Source organism: Mixophyes fleayi, chromosome 2 (genome assembly GCF_038048845.1).
Source record: "Mixophyes fleayi isolate aMixFle1 chromosome 2, aMixFle1.hap1, whole genome shotgun sequence".
Taxonomy (NCBI): domain Eukaryota; kingdom Metazoa; phylum Chordata; class Amphibia; order Anura; family Limnodynastidae; genus Mixophyes; species Mixophyes fleayi.
Genome location: NC_134403.1, coordinates 10273122 through 10294710, shown reverse-complemented (window position 1 = coordinate 10294710; position 21589 = coordinate 10273122). Strand labels below are relative to the sequence as shown.

Below are 21589 nucleotides of genomic sequence, written 5' to 3'. Positions count from 1 at the left end.
TTTCTTAAGTTATAAGAAATTGTATCATAGATTTGTGATCACAAAATGGCAGGGCTGAATGGCTGCCTCTCCTGTTGTTATATAGCGTTTGCTGGGGTGTTCTCTCCTGCGATTGCTTCTGTGTGAACATCTAGGAGTTGTCATGCCCCTATTGGCCTGGGTACGGTTGATTATTGAAATTGATTTACAAATTAAAGTCAGCCATTTTTGATGATATGAAGGGATCCACGACTGATATGCCTACGCCCACACATGGCCTGAGAGCCAATCAGTGAGGAGAATGTTGAAAAGTCTCATTTACTTACAAACATGTGAACAGCGAGCTTCAACTGTTTTGAGCTCAGGGCCCTTACCACGGTAATGGACCACTGGAGGAAGAGCCTCAGGTGGAAGAGGTCATGGATGAGCCCCTGGTGGAAGAGGTCATGGAGGTGCCCCAGGTGGAGGAGGCCATGGAGGAGCCCCTGGTGGAAGAAGCAATAGAGGAGCCCCAGGTGGAGGAGGCCATGGAGGAGCCCCTGGTGGAAGAGGTCATGGAGGTGCCCCAGGTGGAGGAGGCCATGGAGAAGCCCCAGGTGGAGGAGGCCATGGGGGAGCCCCAGTTGGAGGAGGCCATTGAGGAGCCCCCGGTGGAGGAGGCCATGGAGGAGCCCCTGGTGGAGGAGGCCATGGAGGATCCCCCGGTGGAGGAGGCCATGGAGGAGCCCCAGTTAGAGGAGGCCATGGAAGAGCCCTTGGTGGAAGAAGCAATGGAGGAGCCCCAGGTGGAGGAGGCCATGGAGGAGCCGCCGGTGGAGGAGGCCATGGAGGAGCCCCAGGTGGAGGAGGCCATTGAGAAGCCCCAGGTGGAGGAGGCCATGGAGGAGCCCCAGGTGGAGGAGGCAGGGACATACCAGGCCAGTACAGAAGAATGTAAGTATCTAGATTGTATAATGCAGTCTTATATTAATTATTTTGTTTTGTAGCATAACAGTGTAGTCTTCAGCAAACCTTTCTTACATAAATGTGTCTTTCTCTATGACTAGACAAAATCTGCCATTCCACAAGTATCTGACATCATGGGCCTAATAAGAGTTTGTTGCCAGGAAACCCCTCCCCCCAATATATCATGTACATCCACAATGCAGTCCTCTGGCTACTATTGTGTTCAGTATAATATGAACCTTTGCAGAGAGTTGCACTTAATGTACCAGCTCTGAACTATGCTGAGCTCAGAAAATGTGTGAACAAACTACACCCATAGAGCTAAGATATACACATTCAAATCCAAGCAGATCTCATGAAACGTTTCCATTTGAGTCTCTGTGTAAATGCGCTCTGCCTAAATGTTACCTGCTGTATGTAGACAGACAGAACAGAATGCAGGATACACATAAAGCATATGTGCAATATAAAGGCACATCAGAACACATACACAGTTATTTTTGGAAAAAATAAATTAACGTCTCTTAATACTATAATCATTAATTCATATTACTGTTATATTTTTTCTTTTTATTTAATAGTAAATCAGAATGTTGTTATTATGTACTGTCCACAATGCATTTTTATAGTCCACCTTCCTTGCATACACATGTTCTGTCGTATCTAGTAACACAATTGCGTGTAATTTATAAGACTATGCCGTGACACCATCACCATCAGTCGGCATTTACCCCTGCCCTGCGGCTGCTGCAACTGATATGGGTAAAAAAACAGGTATTTAAGAGAAACTCAGAACAGCCACATCTGTGTCAGGTCGTCCTTACTGTACATTGCCTGCATTCATCAGTCCCTTCCCTCCCTCGCTCACCCTTACTGTACATTACCTGCATTCATCAGTCCCTTCCCTCCCTCGCTCACCCTTACTGTACATTACCTGCATTCACCAGTCCCTTCCCTCCCTCGCTCACCCTTACTGTACATTACCTGCATTCATCAGTCCCTTCCCTCCCTCGCTCACCCTTACTGTACATTACCTGCATTCATCTGTCCCTTCCCTCCCTCGCTCACCCTTACTGTACATTACCTGCATTCATCAGTCCCTTCCCTCCCTCGCTCGCCCTTACTGTACATTACCTGCATTCATCAGTCCCTTCCCTCCCTCGCTCACCCTTACTGTACATTACCTGCATCAATCAGTCCCTTCCCTCCCTCGCTCACCCTTACTGTACATTACCTGCATTCATCAGTCCCTTCCCTCCCTCGCTCACCCTTACTGTACATTACCTGCATTCATCAGTCCCTTCACTCCCTCGCTCACCCTTACTGTACATTACCTGCATTCATCAGTCCCTTCCCTCCCTCGCTCACCCTTACTGTACATTACCTGCATTCATCAGTCCCTTCCCTCCCTCGCTCACCCTTACTGTACATTACCTGCATTCATCAGTCCCTTCACTCCCTCGCTCACCCTTACTGTACATTACCTGCATTCATCAGTCCCTTCCCTCCCTCGCTCACCCTTACTGTACTTTACCTGCATTCATCAGTCCCTTCCCTCCCTCACTCACCTTTGCTGTACATTGCCTGCATTAATCAGTCCCTTCCCTCCCTCGCTCGCCTTTGCTGTACAATGCCTGCATTCATTACTCCCTTCCAGGGCCGGATTAAGGGAATGGAGGCCCCTGGGCTAAGGGGGCCTCCATTCCCCCGCGAGGCACCCCCCCTGTGATTCGAGCCGCCCCCCCCCTTCCCCCCGGTGAGCCGAGCCACCCCCAAGGCACTTACCTCCTCCTGGCATTGCAGTCCTTCCCCGGCGTGCTGCACGCTCTTTACTGAGGAAATCTCGTGAGAGTGAGACTCACGAGATCTCTTCAGTAAGGAGACTACAGTGCGCCGGGGAAGGACTGCAGTGAAAGTGCACAGCAGCATTATTCGCGTCGGGGACGCCCGCGCCCCTGACCGATCAATAATGCTGTTGAGCACTTTCGAGGCCCCCCTGGATGCCCGAGGCCCCTGGGCTGTAGCCCAGTTAGCCCTAGGGTTAATCCGGCCATGGTCCCTTTCCTCCCTCGCTCGCCCTTACTGTACATTGCCTACATTCATCAGGCCCTTCCCTCCCTCACTTGCCCTTACTGTACATAGACTGCACTCATCAGTCCCTTCCCTCCCTCGATCGCCCTTACTGTACATTGACTGCATTAATTAGTTTCTTCCATCCTTCATTCGCACATACTGTACAATGCCTGCATTCATCAGTCCCTTCCCTCCCTCACTCGCCCTTACTGTACATTGCCTGCATTCATCAGTCCCTTCCCTCCCTCGCTCGCCTTTACTGTACAATGCCTGCATTCATCAGTCCTTTCCCTCCCTCGCTCGCCCTTTCTGTACAATGCCTGCATTCATCAGTCCCTTCCCTCCCTCGCTCACCCTTACTGTACATTGCCTGCATTCATCAGTCCCTTCCCTCCCTCACCCGCCCTTATTGTACATTGTCTGCATTCATCAATCCTTTCCCTCCCTCGCTCGTCATTACTGTGCATTGCCTGCATTCATCAGTCCCTTCACTCCCCCGCTCGCCCTTACTGTACATTGTGTCAGGCGCCGTCTCCGCCCTGAGTACTGAGGGCGTGTTAGACTCCGCGCCTCAGTACTCAGTAGCGCCAACTGCTGGCAGGTATCATCAATTCCACCTAGTGATTCTGACAGTATACTCTGGACATGTCAAATGCCGAAGGCACCGGTGATCTCTCTGCTATTGACCTCCTGCAGCACCTGACTCGCCGAGTTGATCAACAAGAGGTTAACCAGACTCAGCTCCTACAATGCCTTCAGGGACTGGCTACGCACATGCATACCCTCCAGAGAACCCTGACTCCTCCCGGAGTATCTGTTGCTCCCGCACCCCCCATTGTCGGCTCTCCTGCTGCAGCTGCACCTAATCCTACTGAAGGGATTCGCATCCCATCTCCCGAAAAATTTGGTGGTGCAGAGGGTTTCTCAACCAATGTGCCATCCAGTTCGAGCTATCACCAGGAATTTTTTCTTCAGAACGAGCCAAGGTGGCATATATTATTTCGTTACTCACGGATCAAGCGCTTGCCTGGGCCTCTCCTCTATGGGAGCATGATGACCCCCTGTTACAAAATCCATCCTCCTTCATACAAAGCTTCAGAAAAGTGTTCGATGAGCCTGGTCGAGTTGCCTCTGCGGCCTCCAGCATTTTGAAGCTACGTCAGGGAAGCCTTCCCGTGGGTTTACGCGATTCAGTTCAGAACTCTCGCCTCTGAACTGAATTGGAATAATGAGGCCCTTATAGCTACCTTCTGGCAGGGGCTGACAGATCGGATCAAGGACGAGTTGGTCTCCAGGGATTTACCAGCTACCCTAGATTATCTGATCTCCTTATGCATCAAGGTCGATATCCGGTATTTGGATCGTAATCAGGAACAAGAACTATCTCGCCGGGCTAGTCCACGTGTGGTCTCCACTTTTCAGAACCTACCAATTCTACCTGAGGAGCCCATGCAGATCAAGCGTTCTCGTCTAACTGTAGAGGAGTGGGAACGAAGGTTTAAAAACCATCTATGCCTCTACTGCGCTGACCCCTCTCACATTCTATCTCAGTTTCCCAAGAGACCAGGGAAACGCTAGATCCTAGTCGGTGCCGGGAAAGCCGGTCTAGGACTGAATACATCTTCCCCTTATTCCCCAGACAAGACAGACTTTTTGATGCCCATCATCATCCATGTTTCCCAGGGTCCGGTCTCCCTTCGGGCCTATGTGGATTCAGGGGCAGCTGGAAACTTTATTTCTGCATCCTTAGCAGCTAACATTCATCTCCCCCTGGAATCATTATTGCAACCCTTGGTTATGACAGCGGTAGATGGTAACAGAATGGCCAATGGATCTATCTCTCAGGCCACCCGGCCGATCCGACTGCAAGTTGGTCTCCTCCATTTTGAATGGATATCGTTTTTAGTCCTTCCACAGACTGTTAATTCGGTAATATTAGGACTACCCTGGTTAAGGGACCATTCACCCCAATTTGATTGGCATCATGCTCAGGTTACTTCCTGGGGTCCGCTCTGCGCTGATCGATGCCTCAATAACCTACCTATTAGATGTCACGCTCTCAGACCCAGTCTTGGGTTGCCATCTGAATACGCTGCCTTCGTAGATGTCTTCAGTAAGACTGCCGCTGAGACTCTTCCACCCCACCGTCCTTGTGATTGTTCCTTTGAACTTATTGCTGGAGAAAGGATTCCTCATGGCAGAACGTACTCTCTGTCCCTCCCTGAGACTCGAGCCATGACCGAGTATGTATCTGAAAACCTTGAACGAGGATTTATTAGAAAATCTTCCTCACCTGCCGGTGCAGGATTTTTTTTTGTAAAGAAGAAGGCTGGTTCTCTAAGACCATGCATCGACTACAGACTACTCAATGCCATTACCGTGAAGAACAGGTACCCCATACACCTGGTTTCCGAGTTATTCGATCAGATCAAAGGTGCCACAATATTCACCAAACTAGACCTCAGGGGCGCCTATAATTTAATTAGGATTCGTGAGGGCGATGAATGGAAGACCGCTTTCAACACTCGGGATGGCCACAATGAATACCTGGTGATGACCTTTGGCCTATGCAATGCCCCAGCGGTCTTCCAGGAGTTCATTAACGACATCTTCCGAGACCTACTCTATCTCTCAGTCGTTGTCTATCTGGATGACATACTTATATTCTCCAGAGACTTAGAATCCCATAGAGGTCACGTCAAGGAGGTTCTCTCTCGACTACATTCCAACCACCTTTACTGGAGAAGTGTGTCTTTGAAGCCTCTCAGGTCCACATCCTGGGATATATACATGGTCTTTTCATGGATCCTGGGAAAGTGGCTGCCATTCTCAATTGGCCACAACCATTGGGCCTTAAGGCGATCCAACGCTTTATTGGCTTCGCCAATTATTATCGGCACTTTATCCAAGACTTTTCAACTCTCATTTCTCCTATTACTGCTCTCACCCACAAGGGAGCAGCAAAATCATGGTCTGCCGAAGCCCTCAGTGCCTTCCAGTCATTAAAAATGGCGTTCTCCTCCGCCCCATATTTTGCTACAACCTGACTTGTCTCGGCCTTTCTTTGTTGAAGTTCATGCATCCTCCATGGGCATAGGAGCCATTCTTTCACAGAAAGATTCCGATGGAAAGTTTCATCCCTGTGGTTTCTGTTCCAGAAGATTTTCCTCCAGCAAATTAAACTATGGTATCGGGGATAAAGAGTTATTGGCCATCAAAACAGCACTAGAGGAGTGGAGACATTTGCTAGAGGGGGTTGAGCATCCTGTTACTGTCTACACGGACCATAAGAACTTAACGTACTTGCAAACAGCTCAGTGTCTGAACCCACGTCAGGCCCGCTGGTCCTTGTTTTTTGCCCGTTTTAATCTCATTTTGACCTTTTGACCTGGGGTTAAGAATATCAGGGCAAATGCTCTCTCCCGGTCATTTGATGATAAAGATCTCCAACCCGCCCCCACCCCCAGAACCATCTTGGATCCTACTACCATTGTGGCCCTCACCAGAACTTCAACCAAGGTTCCTCCTCCTGGTCGCTCCTTTCTCACTTCCAGGCTTCGGCCTAAGGCTCTCAAGTGGACCCATGATTCTCTGTTTGCCGGGCATGCGGGTGTCAAGAAGACCTTCTCGTTGATTTCTAGGCATTATTGGTGGCCCTCTATCCGGGCGGACGTTAAGGCCTATGTTGCCGCTTGTGGAATCTGTGCCAGACACAAGACACCTAGGCAGTCTCCTGCAGGACCCTTGGTACCACTTCCTATTCCAGAGAGACCATGGACTAGTATTTCTATGAATTTCGTCACCGATTTACCAGCTAGCCATGGATTTAATACTATCTGGGTGGTAGTGGACAGATTTTCCAAGTTGGCACATTTCATACCTCTCAAGGGACTTCCTTCGGCTTCTATCCTTGCTAACCTCTTCATCAAGGAGATTTTCCGTCTTCACGGCTGTCCCCAGGATATTATCTCGGATAGTGGAATACAGTTTGTGTCCAAGTTCTGGAGATCATTCTGCAAAGAGTTGGGGGTCAATCTAAAGATTTCCTCAGGGTACCACCCTCAAACCAACGGCCAAACGGAGAGGGTCAACCAAGACTAGGAACAATTTCTCAGGACCAACTCTTCGGGTAATCAGGCTGAATGGAGTCGTTTCTTGTGTTGGGCAGAATTTGCTCATAATAACCAGGTGCATGTATCCACTGGTTCATCTCCATTTTTCTTACCTATGGGTTTCACCCTCTCCTTATTGAACTTTCCCAACCTGGTTCAGCGCTTCCGGCCGTGCAGAATCTCATTCAGGACTTTTCTCAATTATGGTCTCAGGCGAAGTCCAAATTATTGGAATCCTCCCAAAGCTATAAAGCTAGCGCCGATCGTCGCCATAGACCAGTCCCCAGACTTCGAGTTGGGGACAAAGTGTGGTTATCCACAAGGAATTTAAGACTTCGAGTTCCCACCATGAAGCTCACACCCCGTTATATCGGACCTTTTCAAATAACTCAAGTTATAAATCCTGTGACATTCAAACTCCTTCTTCCTCCATCACTCAAGATTCACAATGTGTTTCATATTGCTCTACTTAAACCCCTCGTTGTCAACAGATTTGTCAAAAGAACCCCACCCCCGATCCCAGTAAAGACTGATCATGGGGAGGAATATGAGATCAATCAGATTCTGGATTTCCGGATCTCCAGGGCTCGCCACCAATATTTTGTTGACTGGAGGGGTTATGGCCCCGAGGAGAGATCTTGGATCTATGTACAAGAGATACATGCCCCTCGCTTATTGGCCAAATTCAAGAAGGAGAGAGAGGCGACCTTCCAAGCCCTGAAAAAGAAGAAAGGGGAGAGTACTGTCAGGCGCCGTCTCCGCACTAACACTTGGTGCAGGAGACGGACGCCTGCATCTTCCAAGCAACCATGTCATGTTGCCTAGGAGCGGGACGCTATCTCTGCTTACCTGTCTGCAGCCAGCATGTCTTACCGCCAAAATCTCGCTAATCCTATCAGGAGGCACCTTAGGGTATATAAGGCAGCCTCTGACACATGTCTAGTGCCAGAGTATTTGGTCTTCAGCCTTGCTCCAGCGTTTGTTCCTGTGTTGCTGTTATTTGGATTCTGACCCTGGCTTGTTCCTGACTTCTCCTTTGGTTCCTGATTCTGGCTTAGACTGATATTTGGTATTGACCCGGCTTCCTGACCATTCTCCTGCTTTTGATTTGGCCATATCCGTTCCTCTGGTTTTGACCCGGCTTGCTGACTACTCTTCCATCCTGCATCCTGGTGGGCTGTCACCGCTGCCTCAATTGTTACCTCGCCAGCTGACTGATACTGAGGGCCGCGACCTGCACGTCCCTTGCAGCGAAGTCCATACCTCCTTGCGGGGGTTCCTGGTGAAAACCAGGGGTGTTTTAGACTCCGAGCCTCAGTACTCAGTAGCGCCAACTGCTGGCAGGTATCATCAATTCCACCTAATGATTCTGACACATTGCCTGCATTCATCAGTTCCTTCCCTCCCTCGCTCGCCCTTACTGTACATTACCTGCATTCATCAGTCCCTTCCCTTCCTCACTCGCCCTTACTGTATAATGCCTGCATTCATCAGTCCCTTCCCTCCCTCGCTCGCCCTTGAGGCAGTCGTAAGTGTCTTTTGTGTTCATTGGCGTAAGGTCCGTTTCTGAGCATGCGGTGAGCTATTTAACGCAAGATACAGCATAAAAAAAGGGACTTACGTCCGAAGATGGATTACGCTGGATGTGAATAGATATGTGTGAGATATTACACCTGTATCTACACTCTCAGCCTTATATTACTCTGTGTTTCATAAGGAAATGTCTGCTCACCAAAAGCACCTTCTTCTGTTACAGAAAACACTCATCCCTGAGCCGTCTCTATTATGTAATCAAGTGTTCTAATCTGCATATAAATAAGTGGGGAGCGACGTGTAAAATGCCAGAGATTTAATGAGGAAGAGCAGAGGTCAATAGAGGTGTTAATGGTAAATTCGTTAGGAGGATGATTGTACCAGTTACCTTCAGATCCTGTCATTGAGCAATGTAGCGATTTAACAGAAGTTCCTAATGCCAACCTCATCCCTTCACTGCATGATGACAATCACAGTCAGAGGTCATTAGGTGGAGGAGAGGACTGTTATTATTATCTAATGTTAATGTACTCCGCAGTAATTATATTGAACTACAAAACATCAGTAGAAGTAGTGTTCCTTTGTATAAATTAAATTATTAATTTATAGAAAAACTTTATTAGTATCAATAGATAGAAGAATAGAGAATATTGTAGGTGATCATCATAATATCTACAGCTGTGTTGCTAAAACAACATAGACAGATGCATTATCACGGGGTTTGTTCCAGAGCTACAGCGCTCCTCACCAATCACTGCATCACACTGCACATCACACTGCACATCACACTGCACATCACACTGCACATCACACTGCACATCACACTACACATCACACTGCACATCACACTACACATCACACTACGCATCACACTACACATCACGCTACACATAACACTACAGATCACACTGCACATCACACTACACATCACACTTCATAACACACTGCACATCACAATACACATCACACTGCATATCGCACTGCATATCACACTGCACATCACACTGCACATCGTACTGCATAACACACTGCACATCACTCTACACTTCACACTGCACATCACACTGCACATCACACTGCACATCACACTGCACATCGTACTGCATAACACACTGCACATCACTCTACACATCATACTGCACATCCCACTACATATCACACTGCACATCACACTACACATCACACTGCATAACACACTTCACATCACACTGCACATCACCCTACACTTCACACTGCACATCACACTACACATCACACTGCATACCACACTGCGCATCGTACTGCATAACACACTGCACATCACTCCACACATCATACTGCACATCCCACTACATATCACACTGCACATCACACTACATATCACACTGCACATCGTACTGCATAACACACTGCACATCACTCTACACATCATACTGCACATCCCACTACATATCACACTGCACATCACTCTACACATCATACTGCACATCCCACTACATATCACACTGCACATCACACTACACATCACACTGCATAACACACTTCACATCACACTGCACATCACCCTACACTTCACACTGCACATCACACTACACATCACACTGCATACCACACTGCGCATCGTACTGCATAACACACTGCACATCACTCCACACATCATACTGCACATCCCACTACATATCACACTACACATCACACTGCATACCACACTGCGCATCGTACTGCATAACACACTGCACATCACTCCACACATCATACTGCACATCCCACTACATATCACACTGCACATCACACTACATATCACACTGCACATCGTACTGCATAACACACTGCACATCACTCTACACATCATACTGCACATCCCACTACATATCACACTGCACATCACTCTACACATCATACTGCACATCCCAATACACATCACACTGCATAACACTACACATCATTCTACACATCACAATACATATCACACTGCACATCACACTACACATCACACTGCATAACACACTGCACATCACTCTACACATCATACTGCACATCCCAATACACATCACACTGCATAACACTACACATCACAATACATATCACACTGCACATCACACTGCATACCACACTGCACATCGTACTGCATAACACATTACACATCACACTGCACATCACACTGCACATCGTACTGCATAACACACTGCACATCACACTGCATAACACACTACACATCACTCTACACATCACACTGCACATCACACTACACATCAGACTGCATATCACACTGCATAACACACTACACATCACTCTGCACATCACACTGCATATCACACTGCATAACACACTACAGATCACTCTACACATCACACTACACATCACACTACACATCAGACTGCATATCACACTGCATAACACACTACACATCACTCTGCACATCACACTGCATAACACACTACAGATCACTCTACACATCACACTGCATAACACTACACATCACAATACATATCACACTGCTCATCACACTACACATCATACTGCACATCACACTACACATCACACTGCATAACACTACACATCACTATACATATCACACTGCACATCACACTACACATCATACTGCATAACACACTGCACATCACACTGCATACCACACTGCACATTGTACTGCATAACACTCTGCACATCACACTCCATAACACACTGCACATCACTCTACACACCACACTGCATAACACACTGCACATCACTCTACACATCAGACTGCACATCACACTGCACATCACACTGCACATCGTACTGCATAACACACTGCACATCACACTACACATCACTCTACACATCACACTGCACATCACACTACACATCAGACTGCATATCACACTGCATAACACACTACACATCACTCTGCACATCACACTGCATAACACACTACAGATCACTCTACACATCACACTACACATCACACTACACATCAGACTGCATATCACACTGCATAACACACTACACATCACTCTGCACATCACACTGCATATCACACTGCATAACACACTACAGATCACTCTACACATCACACTGCATAACACTACACATCACAATACATATCACACTGCTCATCACACTACACATCATACTGCACATCACACTACACATCACACTGCATAACACTACACATCACTATACATATCACACTGCACATCACACTACACATCATACTGCATAACACACTGCACATCACTCTACACATCACACTGCATACCATACTGCACATTGTACTGCATAACACTCTGCACATCACACTCCATAACACACTGCACATCACTCTACACACCACACTGCATAACACACTGCACATCACTCTACACATCAGACTGCACATCGCACTGCATAGCACACTGCATAACGCACTACACATCACTCTACACAGCGCACTGCATAACACACTACACATCACTCTGCACATCACACTGCATAACACACTACAGATCACTCTACACATCACACTACACATCACACTACACATCAGACTGCATATCACACTGCATAACACACTACACATCACTCTGCACATCACACTGCATATCACACTGCATAACACACTACAGATCACTCTACACATCACACTGCATAACACTACACATCACAATACATATCACACTGCTCATCACACTACACATCATACTGCACATCACACTACACATCACACTGCATAACACTACACATCACTATACATATCACACTGCACATCACACTACACATCATACTGCATAACACACTGCACATCACTCTACACATCACACTGCATACCATACTGCACATTGTACTGCATAACACTCTGCACATCACACTCCATAACACACTGCACATCACTCTACACACCACACTGCATAACACACTGCACATCACTCTACACATCAGACTGCACATCGCACTGCATAGCACACTGCATAACGCACTACACATCACTCTACACAGCGCACTGCATAACACACTACACATCACAGTACACATCACACTACATAACAACCTACACATCACACTGCATATCACACTACACATCGCACTGCACATAGCACTGCATAACACTATTCATCACACGGCACATCACACTGCATATCACACTGCACATCACTCTACACATCACACTGCATATCACTCTACACATCACAATGCACATCGCACTGCATAACACACTACACATCACACTGCATAACACACTACACATCACTCTACACATCACACTGCATAACAACCTGCACATCACACTGCTTAACACACTACACATCACAATGCACATCATACTACACATAACACTGCACATAACACTACACACCACACTACACATCAACCTACACATCACTCTACACATAACACAGCACATGTATGTCCCTGGCAGACGGACAGGTGACTTGGCCACATTACAATAGGGGAGAGATCACTTAGCTATGGGCCGTGACCACATCCCTAGAGGTTTGTCTAACGGTATAAAGTCCTAGGCTGCTCATTACTTGCCTCCCTACCCCCAACACTCCCAATCATGGGACAAACATGTCCCCAGGTCGGCAGCGGGACAGAGCCCTAAAATCGAACTGTCCTGCTGAAATCGGGACAGTTGGGAGGTACATAGAACCCGCATGTCTCTGTACAGTTTGGAAGTGGAGAAAGTGTATGACTTATCCCGTAATGTGCTTAACACACTGCAGTCCCTGAAGTGTATGGAGTTCTAGAGGATTGGTCTCCACCTTCTACTTCATACTCTGTACTTTGTTGTGTATAGAGACAGATATCACATGCTTGTAACTCCATATGTGGACTGCTTTGAATCCATTCTGAGCGCAAACCACTGGGGAGTGCTAAAAATTATTTAGTAGATTCTGCTGACAGTTATGACTTTTGACAGCCAGAAATATTAATGCACAATTAGGGAGCACACCCCAAAAGCACTGAGGAGTGCTAAAAATTATTTAGTAGATTCTGCTGACAGTTATGACTTTTGACAGCCAGAAATATTAATGCACAATTAGGGAGGACACCCCAAAAGCACTGAGGAGTGCTAAAAATTATTTAGTAGATACTGCTGGCAGATATGACTTTTGACAGCCAGAAATATTAATGCACAATTAGGGAGGACACCCCAAAAACACTGAGGAGTGCTAAAAATTATTTAGTAGATACTGCTGACAGATATGACTTTTGACAGCCAGAAATATTAATGCACAATTAGGGAGGACACCCCAAAAACACTGAGGAGTGCTAAAAATTATTTAGTAGATACTGCTGACAGATATGACTTTTGACAGCCAGAAATATTAATGCACAATTAGGGAGGACACCCCAAAAACACTGAGGAGTGCTAAAAATTATTTAGTAGATACTGCTGACAGATATGACTTTTGACAGCCAGAAATATTAATGCACAATTAGGGAGGACACCCCAAAAACATTGAGGAGTGCTAAAAATTATTTAGTAGATACTGCTGACAGATATGACTTTTGACAGCCAGAAATATTAATGCACAATTAGGGAGGACACCCCAAAAACACTGAGGAGTGCTAAAAATTATTTAGTAGATACTGCTGACAGATATGACTTTTGACAGCCAGAAATATTAATGCACAATTAGGGAGGACACCCCAAAACCACTGAGGAGTGCTAAAAATTATTTAGTAGATACTGCTGACAGATATGACTTTTGACAGCCAGAAATATTAATGCACAATTAGGGAGGACACCCCAAAAACACTGAGGAGTGCTAAAAATTATTTAGTAGATACTGCTGACAGATATGACTTTTGACAGCCAGAAATATTAATGCACAATTAGGGAGGACACCCCAAAAACACTGAGGAGTGCTAAAAATTATTTAGTAGATACTGCTGACAGATATGACTTTTGACAGCCAGAAATATTAATGCACAATTAGGGGGGACACCCCAAAAACACTGAGGAGTGCTAAAAATTATTTAGTAGATACTGCTGACAGATATGACTTTTGACAGCCAGAAATATTAATGCACAATTAGGGAGGACACCCCAAAAACACTGAGGAGTGCTAAAAATTATTTAGTAGATACTGCTGACAGATATGACTTTTGACAGCCAGAAATATTAATGCACAATTAGGGAGGACACCCCAAAAACACTGAGGAGTGCTAAAAATTATTTAGTAGATACTGCTGACAGATATGACTTTTGACAGCCAGAAATATTAATGCACAATTAGGGAGGACACCCCAAAAGCACTGAGGTGTGCTACAAATTATTTAGTAGATACTGCTGACAGATATGACTTTTGACAGCCAGAAATATTAATGCACAATTAGGGAGGACACCCCTAAAGCACTGAGGAGTGCTACAAATTATTTAGTAGATACTGCTGACAGATATGACTTTTGACAGCCAGAAATATTAATGCACAATTAGGGAGGACACCCCAAAAGCACTGAGGTGTGCTACAAATTATTTAGTAGATACTGCTGACAGATATGACTTTTGACAGCCAGAAATATTAATGCACAATTATGGGGGACACCCCAAAAGCGCTGGGGAGTGCCAAATATGAAGAAAAAATAATAAACCTCTATCCTCCTCTCTGCACTAGCGATTTTGGTTAGAGCAATTGCAAGAACAATATTGTATTCTCTGTCCCTGCTCTAATTAGCCTATGACTACACCCTGCTCTCTCCCTCTGTCAAATGGCGATGGATTGCTGTGGAGGCGTGTATTTATAAAGTTGAAGTATTGCGAGAACCGAGTCCCGAGATCCGACAACGTCACAATGACGTTCGGCCTCGATTTGGATTCGGAATGGGCGGGAGAGTACCGAGCTGCTCAGCTCGGTACTCGGATACCCAAAGTTCGGGTGGGTTCGGTTCTCGGAGAACCGGACCCGCCCATCTCTAGTATCAGATATTAAACTACATTCAGTGTTGGGGGCAAATCCAAAAATAATTAAAATGCACTGTCATGATCGAAAACAAGAGTTATTGACACCCTAGAACTCCACCCTCTATATGCTGCAGAGGATGGAGGAGCAGCCATATGTGCAGTGGAATTGAGACCAGTTGGAGGAGGTATTGTGGCCCCGGTACCAAATTGGATATCGGGGCCACTCCACTACGCAGTCCAGAAAGCTACCGCGGTGCAATGTTTTGGACTAAAAAGAATATTGTGAGGTGTGAAGTGTTCAGAATAGACTGGAAATTAGTGGAAATGATTGTTATTGAGGTTAATAATAGCGTAGGAGTGTAAAAAAAACAAAATAATGTATTTTAGCGCTTTTTATGCTTTTTAAAAAAAAAATCAGAACCCAAAACCCTAAATCAGAACCAAAACCTTTCGTGGGGTGTTTTGGCAAAACAAATCAGAACCCAAAACCTCAAGCTAATCAGAACCCAAAACCCAAAACCCAAAACACTAAAAGTGCCCGGTGCACACCCCTAGCTAGGGTGAGCCAACACACTCATGGGTGCCTCACTGCAAGATCGCCTCCTTGAGGTCCCTGATAAAGACTGGGCCAGAATAACTACTTGCAACAATGAGGATACTTCCTTGTCCCAAGTATCTCTAGTCCCACGCTCAGGCCAAGATCAAATAGAGGTGTCGGTGATAGGGGCAGATTGAAAGATTGAAGTGTCTGTACCATCACCTCAGACACCACCTTTCCTTCTATCCTGTATCCCTTCACTTCAGTAATCAGTTTGGTTTCTTCCCTAGACCAAAGTGGATTGGAGAGCCATGCAGAAGGGTTTGTACGAACGGTAGGTGGAAATATTGTGGACAAGGTAAGAACTGTGTGTGCATCTGTCCGTTCCCCATAGGCTTTATGAAAGGAAGGTGGGTTATTGTCTATTTTAAATGCAACTATTTTTACAAGTGTTAGGAGAACCAACTAGAGAGGGTTCTTTTGGATTCAGTACCATTTAATCGAAAATATATTATATATAATGTACAGGTGAGAAGACATTCAGGGAAAGTGATCCCAACATGGTAACAAAATAAATATGGATCTATAGACTTTATCATAACTGGTTCAGTACCAGAAGATTGAGGGAAAGCAGGTGTGGGACAAATCTTTACTCAGAACCAGGATATTATAGACCTGAGTCTGACTTCAGTCATGGCTAAATTTTTGAAGCAATGGAATGGAATACAACTGAGAAGACTGAGAAGAGAAATGACTTAGGAATACAGGGACATTAAGCTGAGGAGCAGCACAGTGCCAGACAGGAACTGCAAAGAGGAATAAAATCCTGGGATTCATAAAACCGTGTATACATTGCAAAATTCAAATGCAGTATAACCATTGAAGAAGTTGCTAGTTAGACCACATCTTGAATATGGTGTATAGTTCACTGGAAGAATGGAAGAAAGAAGATTTCACTATAAACATAGGAAGTGATTCTTTACTGTAAGGGCAATTAAGTTTAAAATTCCACGAGGTAGTGATGACAAAATCAATAACAAAATTTAAAAATGGATTGTATGTCTTCTTTTAGGTATTTATTTGTAGCTATAACTAGTAGAGGACATTAAAGTGATGTGATCTAAGGAATTTTTCAAATTGGCATTTTTAAAGTCAGAAAACGTTTTCTTCACAGCGGATGTAATAAATTACTTCCACTGACTGTTAGTTTTACAAAGAGGAATAAAGGGATACATTTGCCAAATGTAAGCTGCTGTGGCCTGAATAACTCGGCTCTCCTGATTGATTCACGAAAAGCCGCCTGCGGTTATCCCACCGCTCGCCAACAGGAATCTGTGACAGGATGGACTGCCTATGCCACCCTGTCTGTTGTTGCTGTGAACCGGCTGGGCTTACTTTGCCACAGTTCCCTTTCGTTATCCAAAAAGCGCCCTCTTGCCGCAGTAGGAGGGGCTTATAATGCTGCCACCACTGGACTCCTTACTGGCATCCAGTACCGGGTTTCTTCTGGGTAAATGACGCTGCTAGCGTATCTCGTTGCTGATGTACCTGGGCTGGTACTCCTGACCTCTTACTATGGATCAGGGACGCTGTGGGTGGATCACCCCTGGCCTATCACACTAACCAGGGCTGCATGTAGCAGGAAGAGCGGTGGTACTGGAAGCTTGGTTCCAAACCCTAGAGACAGTCAGAGAACGGATTAGATTTTAGGGTCTAATCTGTAGATCACAGGAATACAGTGATATTGAAGATGTTTCCAAGCTGGTCTTTGAAGCAAGATGGTTTGTTTGCTCACACATACTGGTGGAAGATACCAGTGTGATCAGGTCAGATGACAATTCAGAAGAACACTTACATGCTCACACAGCTCATCTTTTATATAGTTCTGACATAGGCTATTTTTAGAATCAGGATGTAAGCCCGTTTACCAAAACATTGATTAACATACATTGCAAAGCCAATAATATTTATACTTAGCTATAAAATTCTTAAAAACCTTGCTGTGATATCCTGCATCTTTGTTTGAGATGCAGGAAATGTAGCAGCACGTTTTAAATTAAACCTTCCTGTCTCCAAGTTAAACCTCACACATCAAAAGGCCTGATTAGCATGTGGCCTTTCATCAAACCGTTCCAAATACATATTCACACAGAACAACAAAAACCAAAAACAAGCTAGTTTCCCACATCACAATACACAAGAGGCTTTGTAAAGACAGGTTCATTGTATCAGATATATACATCAGAAATAGGCATATCCTATAACAAGGTTAAACAGAATAACCAACTTTTCTACCCTGCTCTCAGAGATAACGACTTAATATTTCACAATATACACACACAATATTAAAGTAAGTGCCCTGCGCTATTTGTTTTAAATACATTTTTTACCAAAAGTTATTTAATAGTGATCCAATCACAGCTGGATTTTGTTAGTTTTATGGGATGAAATGAAACAGGAATATACATTTTTAATAATAATGATCAGATATGTCCTTCCATATGTACACACAGTATACCTATAAGTTGAGCTGAACGGGATGGGGGGTTCACCAATAGAAAGACTTATTTTGCATAAAAATAGCACACATTTTGCCAGCAGCGGTATGGCCCAGTTGGCCAATCATCACAAATATGTGGACCCACTATATTCTGATGCTCAATAATGATAAAATAGTCTGAAAACATTACCTCTTGGAACTAAGCCCCCCTTTTTTTATGCCAAGCTGTAGGACACACAGGAAAACGGATATCCCAACAGTCGTGATTCCAGTGGGACAGTACAGATTTACAGACCTTCAAATGTATGGCTTACACAAAACTGTGTGGAACTTTGTTAGAAATTGGGTATAGCTGCTGAAAAACTGGGTATGGCTGGAGTATTAATCAGTGCGTAACTGTGACACAGAGTGGGAGCTCTGTTTTGACATGTTAGATTACGTATACATGCCATGACATTCCCAGTTTTCTGCAGGTGAGGTTAGCCCAGTGATAGGCCAGTGATAGGCAGCTTTATATACTTCAGAGACTCATTGTTCTACACTCTAAGCTTCAAAAGGGCCACACATTACTCTGTAATAAGTTAAAATAATACATTTAATCAAATACATTAATAACATATCAGCAGAATTTTAAAGCACTGTTATAAGCTACATCAAACAAATCTGACAATAAAGCGGAACTGGGACCCACAAGTGAAGGCTCGGAGGGCTCCCTGTTGCCCATTAATGGGTTAGGCTATGGAAATTTATTCCCTCTTTTAAGTAAGAACAGTGACCCAGCTCCTGCCCCTGGCATCACAGTTTGGTTGGGCTTTGTACGGGATACACTTTTTTTCTCTGTGGGGTGGGGCAAGTATTGGGAATTGATTGTGTTGGTGACGTGCTGGGCAACATGGTGGCTTAGTGGTTACCACTTTTGCCTCTCAGCACTGGGGTTATGAGTTCAATTCCTGACCTTATCTGTGTGGAGTTTGTATATTCTCACTGGGTTTGCGTGGGTGTCCTCCCACACTTCGGTTTCCTCCCACACTCCGAAAACATATTAGTAGGTTGATTGGCTGCTATCAAATTGATCCTAGTCTGCATTTGTGTGTGTGAGTGTATGTTAGGGAATTTAGACTATTAGCTCCAATGGGGCAGGGACTGATGTGAGTTACAAATATTCTCTGTACAACTTTTTGGAATTAGTGGTGCTATATATCATCATCATCATTTATTTATATAGCGCCACTGATTCTGCAGCGCTGTACAGAGAACTCATTCACATCAGTCCCTGCCCCATTGGAGCTTACAGTCTAAATTCCCTAACATACATACAGACAGAGAGAGAGAGAGAGAGACTAGTATCAATTTTGAAAGCAGCCAATTAACCAACTAGTTTGTTTTTGGAGTGTGGGAGGAAACCGGAGCACCCGGAGGAAACCCACGCAAACACGGGGAGAACATACAAACTCCACACAGATAAGGCCATGGTCGGAAATTGAACTCATGACTCCAGTGCTATGAGGCAGAGGTGCTAACCACTTAGCCACTGTGCTGCCCATATATATTGATGATGATGTACACACCCCAGAGGTCTACTGTAGAATGACTAACTCTTCAGACCTGGAATAAATATGATGACCTCATCTACTAATTTATTGACATGACAGCTTCCAGCCAATGAGAACGTCCTCGAGGTCCTCTGAGAGAGCCTGGAATTAGGACACCTGTTCTTTTCTCTAATGTGTCAGGTTAATGTGACTTGTATCATGATGTTTCATGCATTACAAATGGATCATAATTAGTCACCGGTTACTCTGTTTGTTTTTGTTACTCTATTGAATCCATCACATAACATCCAACATGAAAATAAGACTTTTTTTCCATCACAAGTTCGGCTTCAGCTGTTTTCCCCAGGAAGTAATTATTTCCACAGCACAAGCAGCAGAACACTCAGACAGAAGCTAAAATTCACATATACGCTGGGTTAGCCTGCTAAATTATACTGTGAATTATCAGTGTTCTAATACTGGAACAATTACTAAAAATATCAGGAGATGGGGCCAAGTGTTCGTTAAGTTTGTTAATCTAAACACTAACAAAAGTACGGGACCGGACTCATTAACAGGCGTGCCTATACTAAATATATTAATTGCACATCATATTAATAAGCAGATCATATTACAGATGGCCAACATATAACATTGGGACATGTATATTATATATTTATATATATATATATATATATATATATATATATATATATATATATATATATTAGCAGTGTTGCGCCCCCTCACATTATATACTTTTAATACCCTACAAAATGACGACAAATTTGCATTGGTGTTCAGGGTACATAATGATACGAATGTAATTAAATAGAATCTACCTCTTTAAAAGTGGAGATCTCTGACAACCTACACATTTGTCACCAAATTACCCCACATTATCATAGAGGGCTTCCTACCAATCCTCCATTTTCAGGTAAAGAACAGCGAGAACCCCCTGCTCAGTCTAAACAAGGGTGAGGAACTGGCTCCAGAGCAGTCAGTGGAAGCCGGGTATGAGGGAGAAAGGAGACATCTGATGGGGGGGAAACATTAAGATAAAAGGGACATGGGAATAGAGAAATGTGCATTGGAATCAAGGAAATGACAGAAGGAATAAGTGGACACTAAAGGTTGTGAAGAGGGGAGAGTGTGGGGAGAGAAGAACTGACAGGTGAGACATAGAAATGGAAGGGATTGTTTCCTATGCTTGAGCCTGGGTCCATAACCTGTTAGCAGATCAATACTTCCATACACTTACAAGTTCTTTGTGGTATCACTATTTATAATAAACTGTCTAGTTATCAGCATACATACATGACATGTCTTACATGAACAACAACATTACCAGAACACCACTGTACCACAGTGTACATCTCTATAATAGAGTGATAACACAGTAATACATTTAGTAACAGCGCCATCTGCCATCTGCTGTCCCTCCAGTGTAATAACTCAAATAACAATAAGTCTGTTGCGCAAGCAATTTGGCAGGGCCAAATGCCGCGATTCCCGGAGAATCGCGGC

General features: G+C 44.7%; 2 protein-coding genes across 2 annotated transcripts; both read left to right on the top strand.

Annotated features, from left to right (window-relative positions):
- Positions 1 to 398: 398 nt before the first annotated feature.
- On the top strand, positions 399 to 10754 carry LOC142139758 (uncharacterized). Its single transcript, XM_075197628.1, is given in 6 exon segments — positions 399 to 912; positions 2172 to 2320; positions 8801 to 8814; positions 9430 to 10375; positions 10517 to 10588; positions 10590 to 10754. Coding segments are annotated over 6 exon segments (1860 nt in total).
- A 55-nt stretch (positions 10755 to 10809) lies between these two features.
- Positions 10810 to 12316, top strand: LOC142139757 (uncharacterized; the record flags this gene model as incomplete). The annotated part of the gene is made up of 3 exons (XM_075197627.1): positions 10810 to 11086; positions 11176 to 11598; positions 11772 to 12316. Coding segments are annotated over 3 exons (1245 nt in total), but the record flags the coding sequence as incomplete, so codon positions are not given.
- Positions 12317 to 21589: the final 9273 nt, after the last annotated feature.